This window comes from Miniopterus natalensis, chromosome 8, assembly GCF_054644295.1.
Source record: "Miniopterus natalensis isolate mMinNat1 chromosome 8, mMinNat1.hap1, whole genome shotgun sequence".
NCBI lineage: Eukaryota > Metazoa > Chordata > Mammalia > Chiroptera > Miniopteridae > Miniopterus > Miniopterus natalensis.
Window position 1 is genome coordinate 749,774 of NC_142088.1, and position 13,394 is coordinate 763,167.

General features: G+C 65.6%; 1 protein-coding gene across 1 annotated transcript; it reads right to left on the minus strand.

Moving 5' to 3' along the window:
* Positions 1–1,702: 1,702 nt before the first annotated feature.
* On the minus strand, positions 1,703–10,574 carry RNPEPL1 (arginyl aminopeptidase like 1). The gene is made up of 11 exons (XM_016203617.2): positions 10,047–10,574; positions 7,006–7,146; positions 6,359–6,510; positions 5,774–5,890; positions 5,359–5,594; positions 4,982–5,095; positions 4,639–4,751; positions 4,445–4,553; positions 3,349–3,579; positions 3,134–3,276; positions 1,703–2,681 (listed from the first exon to the last, which is right to left on the minus strand). The coding sequence occupies exons 1-11, from the start codon at positions 10,572–10,574 to the stop codon at positions 2,394–2,396; spliced, it is 2,172 nt and encodes a 723-aa protein (XP_016059103.2). The 3' UTR covers positions 1,703–2,393.
* Positions 10,575–13,394: the final 2,820 nt, after the last annotated feature.

Sequence of the window (13,394 nt, forward strand, 5' to 3'; positions counted from 1 at the left end):
AACACAAGTGGTGGGGGTGGCTATATGAGGCCAGTGTGAACAGAGGGGTGCATGGTCCCCACACATCTGATCACCAGTGTGAGCCCCTTGTTTATCTGTGGTAAGGTGCCTGGACTGTTCAAGATGTGCTGTCCTCCCTCAGCATGGCTCCCTGAGGATCCAGTGCCGGGAAACCGCCCCCACCCACCCCCTGCCGCCCCCAGCTGCTGGCCTGCCGTGGACAAGTAGCACGAGAGAGAAATAAAGCTTGTGGTTTGAGATGTCGGTATCTCTGAGTTGTCCGTGGCTGGAGCGTACACACCTTAGCCTACGTGGGATAGGTAGCAACCCCTTGGAGGCCCTGCTACGCTAACAGGACGCGGGATGCGTGCCACTAGCCTGGGGGCTGGCTGGAGCCAGTCACTGCAAGAGGGATGTCAGTAAGCTATTAGCAGCCCTGGAACGTTTGGGAAAACTGGGCTGTGATGACTCACGAGGCCGGTGCCGTCCTAAATAACTTGGTCTGGTGACAAGGTTGGGAAACCTTAGCAGCACGTGCTGGTCATAGGCTGTGTTGGGCAAGACACTTCTAGGAAGAGATGGGCAGGAATGTATTCCAGGTCTGCAAGCTGGGAGGAAAGGGATCGGGAAAAGCCCAGGAATGCAGGGATGCCCGGGCCGAGAGCACCCTGCTGCCCCAGAGGGCAGATCACACCCCAGGACAGACTGTGGCAAGGACAACATCAAGGACGTGGCGTGGTCACCTCTGTTACTGCTGCTCAGAGCTGCTTCTGAGCTCTCCAAGGTCGGTGAAGCCTGGCAGGGTGGCGCTGGGCAGGCAGGGTGGAGACCTTCTCAACAGGCGCTGACCAGGAGGGCTGCGGGCCCATGGAGCCGGAACCTAGCGTGTTGAGATGTCTTTGTGAGAGTTGAACTGCCAAAGACACCCAGAGCCGGGCCTGGACGTTTGGGACTGGAGACTTGCACACAGCCCGGCAGGGAAGAGGCCACCATTTCCGGTCGTGCCGCATCCTGGCTCTCGTGAAGACAGCAGCTCTGTGCCTGGGTCTGGCCAGCGGGCTGAGGAACATGTCACTTTGGACCAGACCATGTAGTCTAGGCACGAGACCTGTCACCAGACGGCACTGCTGCTCTGCTGGCCTGAGCCCAGCCACCGCCGTGGGAACTCAGTGACTGCATCACAGCCACAGCCCACACGTCTCAGGTGACACCTGAGTCCCCGACCTCAATCACTCCTCTGAGCCTCACCTGTACAGTAGCCTCTGCAGGACCTGCGCTAGTGGCAGTCACAGCCCCTCCGTCTCGATCCTCTGAGACCAAACGCCCTGCCACTCACCTCTTCCTTCACTAGTTTGGGTTGGGGGACCACCCTGAGAAAGGCTCAAGGGGTGGTGACAAGTGGCCTCCTTTGCTTTGGTATCTGAGGAACCAACGGGGGCCCCAGAGGCCTGGCCGAAGAGCTGGGAAGGGAGGGGTCAGCCTGCTGCTGGTCCTCAGACCCTGGAGGCTTCGGGGCAGAGCCGGGATGGCCAGGAGTGGCGGAGCACTGAGGAAGACCGTTGGCCCCGTCCAGCACACACCTGCCTCTGGCCAGGGGCCTGTGTGTCTGAAGATGGGCTGTGACCAGCTGCTGGCCCCACCTCCGAGCAGCCAGGCGGGTGTGGAGGTCAAAGGTCAGGATGAACGTGCTAGGAGGCAGGTCGTTTTCAGAGTGGAGGTTTAATGGACAACCATGGTGACCCCGTCACAGCGGTCTCCTGGACGGCCCAGTCTGAGCGTGGGGTCCCCAGGCCTCTCCCAGCATGGTGGGCCTAAGAAGAGCACCGGCACCACCCGCTACCTTCCCCTCGGGCCTGGCTGCACCAGCACAGCAGCCACAGGACAGATGTCCTGTCCCGCGTCCCCCGGGGCCCGGGACCTGTGTTCCCTGAGGGGCTAAGGCTGTCCAGGGGCCCTTCCCCAGGGATGTCTGTTCTCTCCTCGGTGTCCCCTGCCCCCACGAGGGCACGTCGGCATCCTCTCCCTCTGCCAGGGGCCAACCGAGGCTGCTCACCCCAGGGGCGGGGCGCTGGGCTCTGCGGGAGGCACATTGTGGGGACAGCACAGACCAGGCCTCCGGGCAGACGTAAGGCACGGTGTGGCAGTTACCCCAGGGGCAGTGCCCGGAGGTCAGTGTTGAGACAGGAGGACGTGGCACGCTGGCCGCTCTGGGGCCTACAGTGCAAGAGAGGTGGGGGACCAGGTCCACGGGCCTCGGGTGGCCATGAGGAGGTCCCCGGGAGCGGCCACAGGAGGGTGTGTGGGCCCAGGCAGAGCTCGTAGCCGGAGCTGACGCGCAGTCATGGCAGGCCTGGGCCACAGAAGGCACAATCGTGGTGTCTGGGAGGTCAGAGCTAGGCGGACACGTTGACGTCCCTGAGAGAGATGGCGCTGCCTGGGGCCTCGTCCCCGAGCAGCAGGGCGGGCGTGTCTGTGTCCACCTCAGAGTCTGCTCCGGCACCGCCCTGCTCCATGCTGGGCTCCGTGCCGGGGCCCAGGCCCTGGGTCAGAATCTGCTGAATGGTCCTGCGCAAGTTGGGGTGCAGCCGGCCCTGCGTCTGGTAGAAGACCTCCAGGGCAAAAGACTTGAGGGCGCCAGTGCAGAGGTCCTCATACAGCGGGATGGTGTACATGCGGGACATCTGGGGGAGCACGAGGGTCACACTGGCTGCTCTGCCCCTCCCACCAGCCCACTCTCAGGGGCAAAGGCCGCTGCAGGCCTTCTGCAGAGGCCCCATCTCCAGGGCACCAGGCTGAGAGCACTGATGGGACAGGGTGGAGAGGCCCCTGTAGGCCTGGAACCTTTAGGCCTCTGAGAAGCTCAGATGTCCCTGGTGCCCAGGCCATGACCCCGAATGCCCACAGGCCAGGGCCAAGTGGGCTGAGACCTCCAGACTCTGCTCCCAGCTCCTCCCCTGTGGACATGGCCTCCAGAGGATGGGTGGGGCCTGGGCTCCTCCCACATGGTTCCTGCCTCCACTGCCAACCCAGAGGCCAATTTCCCTCACCCCATTGTCTGGGATGCCCAGCCTAACTAGAGGGTCAGGTGAGGAGGTGGGGGTGGGAAGGGCGGGCCCCGTGCAGGTGACCACACCTGGCTCTCGAGGAAGCGCCGGACCCGGTGGAGGTCGGGGTAGTAGTCATTTCGGACCACAATCTGCAGCCAGCGGATGCGGATCTCGGCATTCATGGAGTCCAGCAGGGAGGAGTAGCACTTGGACAGGCTGGTCACCACCTCTGTGGGGCCAAGGACAGGTTAAGGCCAGCCGGCACATCCCTCCCAGCCACCCTGGCAGCCACGGGACCCACCCTGGGGCAGTGGGGACCCATCCAGAAGCCGGTCCAGGAAGAGTGCCGTCTGGAAGGTCCTCCACTTGGAGATGTCGATGGCGCTGGCCGAGGCGGCTGCCTGGTCCAGGGGCTCCGCGGTCCACAGCTGGAAGAGGGCCTCCACGGGCCGGGTCAGGCTGGATCCCTGAGACAGGTCCGGCTCGGCCAGGGGCGGGCCAGTGGCATTGAGCCAGCGCTCGAACTCCAGCCCTGCAGGAAGGTGCGATCCAGGGATCCCCACTGGGCTGGGAAAGGCTGCCCGAGGCTTGCCCAGGAGACTTCAGACCACGAGGGTATCCCTGGGCATGACTATCCCAGGGCAGGGATAGTTCAGGGAGGTTAGGGTCAGCTCTAGCACCTGCCATTTCAAGCCACTGAGTGGCTTCTGTCAGGGGAACAGGGAGGCCAGAGGCTCAAGTTGATGAGTGAGGGAGCCCCAGCCCCCCCACTTCTCCTGGGTACAAGACAATCAGGCACTTAAAACCCAACTCCGGCGCTGAGGGGCAGGGGTCTGCACCACACCGGTACAGGGACATTCCTGCTCTGAAGCCCTAGAGCTGGCAGCTGAGGAGGAGACTCTACCCAACCCCCACCTCCAAAACCCTTGGTGCACTTAACAAACTTTCCAAAACAGGGTTACCACTCCCAGTCTCTCCTTTAGCCCCTAAGCCCTCAGGCCCCCAGGGTGTCGCACAAGCAGGCCAGCGGACTTCAGCCAGCTGTGAGGCAAACCTTCCCCCACCCTGCCAACCCTGCCCCAGGCCCTTTGCACACACAGTTTCCATGATCCCCTTCCTGAGGCTGCCTAAATAGGTCAGTTTGGCCCAAGTGCCACCTCTTCCTGGAAGCCCCCTGGGCCCCACCAGGCTGAGAAGCACACCCTCCCCTATGTTTTCATGGCCTCCCGGCCTGAGGCTCACACTGTCCAGCAAGGATGTCTGAAGGAAGGACGGATGAACCTGTGGGACTTCCTCCGGGCAGAGGTGGCATCCTGTGCAGGTAAGGCCCTCCATCCCCCCCCCCCATCCCAGTGCTACCCTGGTGGGCTGACCCGGGCATGCAGCAGGTGACTGACCTGCCCGGCAGTCCACACTCTGCTCCTTCAGCTCAGGGAAGAAACTCAGAAAGGAGTCCAGCAGATCCTGGGCCACCACGCTGGTGAACTTGTACTTCTCCACGTAGGCCTGTGAGAGCGGGATGGAGCTCAGCAGGCCTGGGGGCTGGGCAGGGACAGGAGGGGCAGGGTCTGTCCAGGGTGGGGCTGCTCACTCGAAGGAAGTCGTCGAAGCGCTGGGGGTCCCCACAGAGCTGGGACAGGTAGTAGACGAAGCAGTAGCCCTTCTCATAGGTGAACAGGTTCATCAGGTGGCTCGGGTTCACCCCTGAAACAACATTGGCTCTGGGTGGTGACCCCCTGCCTGAGGAGCCTGGGGGAGACTGAGGCCCACCCACCGCGGTCACGGTGCTCAGGAAGCCTTCCTGGGGCTGGGGGCACCTGGCCCGGCCTTTGCAGGGATGCAGCCATGGCGGAGGTGGAGGACTCACGGGGCGGGCGAGGAGGTCGTGGGGCGACATCTGCAAGCCGGGAGCAGGGCTTGGGGGGAGTGGATACCTGGCTCCAACTTGACCTGCAGCTTGCTGACTGGGCTGTCCTCTCCGAGGAGCTTCATCTGCCTGTGCAGGGCATCCAGGCGGAAGGCCGTCTCCAGGCAGGTGAAGGCAGCACCTGGACGGTCGCGGAGGAGAGGGGACAGGCCTGAGCACCAGGGCAGGAACCAGGCTGTCCCTGCCCTGAGCCCATGAAACTCACCCAGGACACCTCCCTGGACCCACCACGGCAGGGGGCCTGCGCCCTGGAGGTGGGCTGGCCGTCAGCCCCTCCCCAGTGCCCGGGTTGGCCCTCGTGGTGCCAGCTGGCGGAGTCTAGAGCAGCGCCCGCCTCCTGTCCCCTGCCCCCTGCCCCCTGCCCCAGGCCATCACAGGCAGTACCGTAGGTCTCCGTGGTGATGCGGCGCTGGGCATACGTGGCCAGGCCTTCGCTCAGCCACATCTCCTCCCACGTGGCATTGGTGACGGCGTTGCCAAACCAGCTGTGGGCCACTTCGTGGATGACATCGATGACCAGGAACTCGTCACACTCCAGGATGGAGGAGATGACGAAGGTGAGGCAGGGGTTCTCCATGGCCACGATGGGGAAGGAGGGGGGAAGGAAGACGATGTCGTACCTGCTCCGGGGGGAGAGCGGGCCAGTGACCACGAGACGGCCGGGGGCCTGGGTGGGGAGCGTCACTTCCTCCCCAGAGGTCGGACAAGGCCCTCCCCCTGCCCCGTTTCTCCTCAGATGGGGACTTGCCCTCTGGCCCCTCTGCGGCCTGCCAGGGCTCCCGGGTGCTCCAGGACATACCTGCCCCACATGTATGGCCCGTACAGCCGCTCGGCCGCGCTCAGCCACTGCTCCACAGCGCCCGACAGCTTGCTGGTGGCCATGGGCAGGAGGCACGGCTCGGCCCACACTCGGCTCCTGCCACAGTGCGGAGAGGGTGGGCCGAGGCTCACCCTGCCCTGTTCACCCCACCAGGCCCTCCCTCTGCTTCGGGGCTCAAGTACCACCCAGGCCTTGTCCAGCCTGGCTGAAGGCCAGCCGGCCCTGCCCCTGCCCTCACTCAATGGCCACCAGCCACCACGCAGGCCTTCTGTGGCAGCGCCAAGCGCAATGCTGAGGGGCCACTTGGTTCCTTTGTCTCTGAGGAAAAGGAGCTTCTGTGGGCTTAAGTGGGGTGCTGAGTGGTCAGGAGCCAGGGCTGCCAGGTCTGGGGGCATGTGGGGAGAGAGGATCCTGGCAGGGATGGTCCCAGGTCATGGCCATGAGGTGGGGGCCACAGTGTGGTGTCTGATGGAGGCACACCCAGCCCGTGGCAGCATCGCCCCAAGGCCAGGGCCCTGGGTAGCAGCAGCGGCAGATGCAGGAAGCAAGACGCGGAGGCTCTACCTGGGCCCGATGTCCGCTGGCTGCAGGTCCCCGGCCACCAAGGCCACAAGGTAGGCGGGCACGGGGTGCTCCATGTGGAAGTGGTAGACCCCCTCCTCCTCCACGTAGGTGCTCTGGGTGGCACTCATCAGCACCTGTACCCCCGATGGGGCCTGCACATGGGAGGCCCCACCCATCAGGGCACATCGGGCACCCCAAGTCCCCAATGGAAAACCTTACAACCCGGGTCTGAAAAACCCATATTCATGTAGGAACCCCACATTCCCCAAACAAGGCACCCCACAACTGAGGTTAGGGAGCCCTGTGTCCTTGATGGAGAACCCCATGCCCCGTCAGGGCACCACAAACTGGGCCAGGGTGTCAGGAAGGCTGTCACCCCCATCAGAGAACCCCCACGCTAAGCTCCCCGTCTGCAAATCTCTTGCCCCCTGGGCAGGGGCTGTGACCCTCAGGCTAAGAGTCCTGGCCCCACCATGGGACAGGCAACTCCATCCGAGCCCCCTTCTCACCCGGGGACCAGGACCCCGACTGTCAAGCAGCCCTCCCCCTGCAGGGCAGCCCTTCCCCTCGGTGAGGAGGGTGGGCTCCTGGGACAACGATCCCGCCCGGGCTGGGGGAGTGAGGAGAGCTAGGTGGGTGGCGCTGACCTTGACCACGGCTGAGTAGGTGCACTTGACAGCAGGTGTGTCGAAGCAGGGGAAGAAGGAGCGGTTGCAGACGGAGTGGCCCTGGGTGAAGACGAAGGGCTTGGTGCTGCCATAGGTCAGCTCAGGGTCCAGCCACCAGATCTGCAGGCAGACGGCAGGCGGGTCATCAGCAGACACCCCCCCTCTGCCACAGCAGGCAGAGCCTTTCATGGGGGCAGCTGCTGGTTGGCTCCCTTCCCCAGTGAGGTCAGGGCACCCCGAGGGGGCCTGTGGGGACACCAGGACACGCCTGAGCTGGACAAGTCTCCTTGAGAAGGCAAGGCCTTGGGAAATGGGCCCGGACTGCTGTCCTGCTCAGGCTTCTAGGCCCAGAGCTCCTGGGGGCCTGCAGCTAGAGAGGGAGGACAGGGGACCGGGAGGCGGTGGCCTTACCAGGCTCACCGAGGGCCAGCAGCCACTCCTGGTCACCGCCGCTGACCCAGAGGGTGGCCTGCACTACGTCACCTGCGCCAGCCCTCCCTCCAGGCAGTGGGACTTGCATCCTGGAGCCAGCCTCCAAAGGGAAACCGAGGCACAATCAGAACACCTGAGTCCAAATTCTCACAGGCCGACCAGCAACAAATCTGGTCTCGGCCTGGAAAGGGAGTCAGGGATGCGGAAACGTGGGGAACCAGAGATTCCTGATGACCCCCACATGAGCGAGCGCCCTGAGCTGGGGGTCACCTCTGGGAATGGAGCCAGCCTCACCAGGAGGGACCCCACGGGAAGATGGGCTCCAGATAGGGGGACAGTGGGCAGTGAGCCAAGGACAGGCTGTCGAAGAGGATGGGCTGGACAGAAGTGGCCATGGGAGGGTCACTGGTGCTATGCCTGGAGCACTGTGGACAGACCCCACAGCGGCCACCAGCATCCAGTTGTCCACCCCTGTGAGGGGCTGTTTCCCCTGCAGACCTGGCCAGACCCCTGCCAGTGCTCGCAGACATCTTCAAAGCTCACGCTAGCTGCTGCGTCTCTGTCCCCTCACCACGGGGAGCCTGCAGCAGTGTCTGGCTGACCCCCCATGGCTGCCCCACAGGTTCAGGGGGCCTCTCTTGGGAACCTATTAAAAAATGCACACTCCTGGGCCCAGCCCCAGAAGATCCCCAGCTGCGACCCCGGAGTTTGCCTTAAGGAGATGCCCTGCAGTGGGCCATGCTGCAGGCAGCCCTCTGCTCACCCTGGAGACAGGCCCCCAGGGCCCCCCAAACTCTCTTCAACCCCACCACCACAGCCTCTCACAGACCCTCCACTCCCCTGTGGCCCTCCTCAGGCTCTACCCAGCTCAGGCCTCCTGTTCCCACTGCCCACATCCACCCCTTAGCCCAGCCGGTGCTGCTCACTCCTCAGGCTCACAGAGACCAATGGGGTCCACAGTCCTCCCTGACAGTCAGGGGCTGGGGCAGACCCCCAGGCAGCAGGACCCCACCCCAGAGGGGGCCACAAACTCCTAGGGTGCCCAGAGCCAGGGAGCTGACGGGCTGGAGAAGAAGAGCGCCCAAGGGCTCCACACACCACAGGGCAGGAAGAGAGCTGCTCTTGGTGGTGGGTGGGGTTCAGGAACGGGTGTAACAGGCATGGACCCCAGAGTCTGCAGCGCCCCAAACTGCCTCCCAGGGAGCTGCATCGTGTCACAGGGACAAGCTTAGGGATTCAGGCCCTGAGCCCGTGGCATTCACACGTGATGGTGGGCACTGAGGACAGACACCAACACTCCGCCCCGGCAAGTAGACCAGCTCGTGGGCCAGGTGTCCTGTGCTCCAGCCCACAGCCCCAGAGGTGCACAGACTGTGGGGACCATGCTGTCCCTGCGGGCCCGAGCACCCAAGGGCCCCACAGCAAGCCATAGAAAGCCCAGGGACAACAGTCACCCTTGCTGGCCTGGCCCCATCCCCAACGGGCTGTAGAGGGCCCTGGTCCCACCACTCAGCCGGCCACCGTCTGGGTGAATCAGACACATGGGCTCTAAGTTCACACGTCAAGGCCAGGGAGGAGCACGGCCCTCCAGGTCTCACTGCTGTGCTGGGAGGCACGTCTGTCTGAGTCCCAGGCTACCTGAGCAGACAGCAGGGCCGTCTGCCACCCGTGGCCAGCATCCCTGACGGAGCTCAGAGAAGAGGCGGCAGGGCCTACTAAGTGCTCCTGGGAATCATGCAGGAAGCCCAAAGGTATGTGTCTGGTCCAGGCCCTTCCTGTCCAGATGTCACCGTGGTGGCTGCTGGCCTGATGCCTCGACACCACCTGTCCCTCACCGTGTCCGTCTGCAGATCATGGGCAGCGATAGACGGGACCTCCTGGGGCCTTCCAGAGCTGTGTGCATGGTGTGTGCGTGTATGCGTGTAGGGGGGTGGTATCACATGTGTGCTGTCCACATGGGAGCCCGGGGCCATGTAGCTTTTCTGGCAGAGCCTCTGGGGCAGTGGGAGCTCCGTGCCCAAAGTCCTGCAGAGCTTCCGTGTGTCTGCTGGGGACACAGGGCTGCTCAGCCACAGTGTCCCGACAGGCCTTGCCCAGGAAGCCCAACGCCTTAGAGCCAACCTGGCTCTCAGCCTCCTGCTCCATCGGGTCTGCCCCTCATGCCACCTCCAAAGAACAGACCTTGGAAAGCCCGGGTCACACGGAGGCCCTCCCACGTCTGCCACCCCTGGTCGGCTCCTCAGTGCCAGGCTCAGCAGATTCCTGGCTGGGCAAGTACCTACCAGAAGCTGCCCTGTACCTAGGCAGGGCCTGTCCCCACACACCTGAAAGGAGAGGCCTCCCTTCCGGGCACGCTGTTCCCTGTCCCCACCACCCACCGGGCCAGTACGCGGGCTCTCACTCTGTCCAAGGCTTCCGAGGGCTCCCCAGGCACCAGCTGGGGATCAGTGGGGCACCTGGTGAGGGAGCACCAGGTGAGAGGCCAGTGCGGCCCGGCCTCACGTCGGTTCCCTGCCCTGGCAGAGCGCGAGCCGCCGCCCGAGACCACCCGCGACCAGCCCCCGCCCGGGCGCGCCCCGCGGACTCACGGCAGGGGCGTCGGTGGAGGTGTAGCGCAGGACGACCTGGAAGGGCTGGTGCGCCGGCAGCTCGGGCGGCAGCGTGACGGTCAGCGAGGAGCCGTAGTCGGTGAACGGGTCCACCCTGAAGGCCAGCGGGCAGCAGGCGGGCTCGGCGCCGGGCGCCGCGGGGAAGGCGGGCAGCGGGGGCGGGGCCGGGGGCGCGGGCGCGGGCGCGGGGGCGGCGAAGGCGAAGGCGCAGGGCGGCTCGGCGGCGGGGGCGCGGCGGAAGGCGGCCGAGTGCAGGCGCAGGGCCGGGTGCGCGTCGAGCACGAGCGCGCGGGGCGCGGGCCGCAGCGCGCACAGCTCGAGCACCAGGCAGCCGGCCAGCTCGCGCGCCTCGGGCCGCAGCTCCAGGCCCAGCTGCAGGTGGCGGAGGCGGAAGAGCTGCGCGCTGGAGGCCGAGGCCACGTCCAGGGCGGGCGGCGGCGCGGGCGGCGGGCGGGCGGGCGCGGCCTCGGCGCCGGGCGCCTTGCGGCAGCAGCACTGCGCCGCCATGCCGCCGCGCTAGGTGAAATCCATGGGCGCCTCCGCCCGGGCCGCGGGGAGCCGGCGAGGGTGCCGGGCGGCGGCGGGGCGCGGGCACAACAGGAAGTCGCGCCGGGAGCCGCCCGGCCCGGCCCCGCGCCGTGCGCCGCCCCGCTCCGGCTCCGCTCGGCCGCCGCCGGGGGCGCTGTGCGCGGGGCCCGGGGGCCGGGGCGCGGTGCGCGGGGAACCTGGGGCCGGGGGCGCTGTGCGCGGGGGCCGGGGGCGCTGTGCGCGGGGAACCTGGGGCCGGGGGCGCTGTGCGCGGGGGCCGGGGGCGCTGTGCGCGGGGAACCTGGGGCCGGGGGCGCTGTGCGCGGGGGACCTGGGGGCCGGGCGCTGTGCGCGGGGGTCCGGGGGCCGGGGGATCTGTGCGCGGGGAACCTGGGGCCGGGGCGCTGTGCGCGGGGAACCTGGGGCCGGGGGATCTGTGCGCGGGGAACCTGGGGTCGGGGGATCTGTGCGCGGGGCCCGGGGGCCGGGGCGCTGTGCGCGGGGAACCTGGGGGCCGGGGCGCGGGGCCCGGGGGCCGGGGGCGCTGTGCGCGGGGCCCCGGGGCCGGGGGATCTGTGCGCGGGGAACCTGGGGCCGGGGGCGCTGTGCGCTGGGCCCGGGGGCCGGGGGCTCTGAGTAGAGGACCGGTGGTCCGGGGCGCTGTGCGCGGGGGACCAGGTGGCCGGGGCGCAGAGCGGTGGACCGGGAGGCCGGGGCGCTGTGGGGAGGGACGAGACGTGGACCTGGGAGTGGGAGGCGCTGTGCACAGGTGGCCGTGGGCGCTGTGCGCGGAGCTGGTGCGCTGTGCCCGGGGCTGAACGGGGCGTGCGGGGCCGTGCGTGGGGCCAGGGCTCTGTACGCAGATGCCCGGCGCTGTGCACGGGGTTGGGGGTGGAATAGCGAGCCGGGAGCTGGGGACCTGGGGGCACTGTCGCCAGGGTGTGGCAGGCAGCGAGGTGGCCTCCGGGCCCTGTGCGCCTCCTACCTGGCCCACTCCCGGGAGACCCCAGGAGGCGCCGCGCCCTCGGGGACTTTGCCGGCCAGGTTCCTGGGGCAGGGTTGCCTCTGTGAAGCTAAGTGTAGCGTCTGGAACTCAACGTTACGCGTCCTTTGGTGGTAACACTGATCTGAGGCAGTGTTCTTATATTCCCCCGACCCGCTCCCGGGTGAGACTAGTGGCCCTGCGTGGGCCATGTGGGGTAGGGTGGAGCTCAGGAGCCTTGAGGCTGTGCTGCCCTTCAGGTGGCCACTAGCCTTGTAAGTTCAGCGCCTCAGTGGCCCCGGCTGTTCCCGGGCTCCGCGTGTGTGCAGCGTGGCTAGAGGAACCACACTGGAGCGGGTGTTCCATCATGGGGAAAGCTCTGCTGCTCATAGTCCCCAGGGCCCTGGAGGCCGGACTGTGTAGGAGGCGAGTGCTGGGGCTGTAAGGGGACCTGGCCTGCCGGCCCCCACCCCACCTGCCCAGTCCTGCGCAGGGACCTGGGCTCAGACCAGGCAGGACGCCCAATGAGAGGGTGTCAGGTGGACCTCGAAGCCATGGAATGAAAGGGACCACCAAGATGTTACCGTCAGCCCTGCGCACAAACTCAGGGCCTTAGGGAGAAGGGGCTTTTTGGCCTGGAGAGCACCAAGGAACCCTGCACACCTCTCTCTCCTGCTCGATGGCCCTGTGGCAAGGTGTGGGGCTGGGCTAAGACACTGCCCTTGACCTCAGTGTCATCCCTGAATAGTGTTGAATCTTCTGGACTCAGTTTCCCCACCGGTAACCGTGCAATCCTGCCTGCCCTCCTCCCCAGTGGGCGGGAAGGACAGCTGAGGGAAGATGTGTGTTCACTGATGCAGAGCACATACACTGAGGTGGGTCCCCGTGTGCCATCTTATCTGGGGGTCACAGCTTCTCTCTTGGGGCCCCCACCCCAAACTGACTAGGAGCTCATTATTCCTGCAGTCATCTGGAGGAGGGGTCAGTCCTGAGCCAAAGACTCAGTAGGGAGAGGACTGGGGTTTGATCAGTCCTTGCTGCCCACTATGGGCCAGCGCCTGCCTAGGTGACAGTGGTCCCGTGGTACCAGGGCAGTGTCTTAGATGGCACTCCAGTTGACCAGCTTCTCTGAGCTTCACACCCAGGTCAGTGAGGCTGGGGCAAGATCATCGGGACTGCACCTGGGCACATGCACTAGTCTGTCCAATCACCCTCAGGCAGGTCTGTCAGCTACCTGAGCCTTGAGGGTAAGTTAGCATCAGGGACTTCTTGCCCTCCTGGTCCCCTGAACTTGGGGGGGACGGGGCTGGGTCTCATCCCTTCTCTCCTGGCGGGCCCTGGACATATCCCTGCAACCAGTTCTGCACATAGGAGAGGTGGAGTGGAGGCAGCCTTACTGGTCCAGAGACACTGTTACCTCCTCTGCCCTCGGGGGGCGGGGGTGTGTGCCTTTCACCCCACATTTATGTAAGGGGCCAACACAAGCCAGTCTTGAAGGAGCAAAGAGACCTATTTTTAAATATTAACACCAGTCCACCAAAGCACCTTGTGAACTGTGAAGCCCACAGGAGTTGTCTCCACTCTACCCTGTCCCTGTCCTGCTGACAAAGGTCTGGGGTGGCTGCAATGTAATTCCCTCCCCCTCTCCAACCTAACCAGGGGAGGCATCAGGAGTGTCCTGTGCCACAGCATGCTCCTCTGATCCCCACTGAGCAGCAGCACAACCCCACTGCACCCTGAAAGTCAGGATCAGTCACCACCCAGCAGAGCAACCCTGATTTGCCTGATGCCTCTGATGTGAGGCCAACATCCAGGAG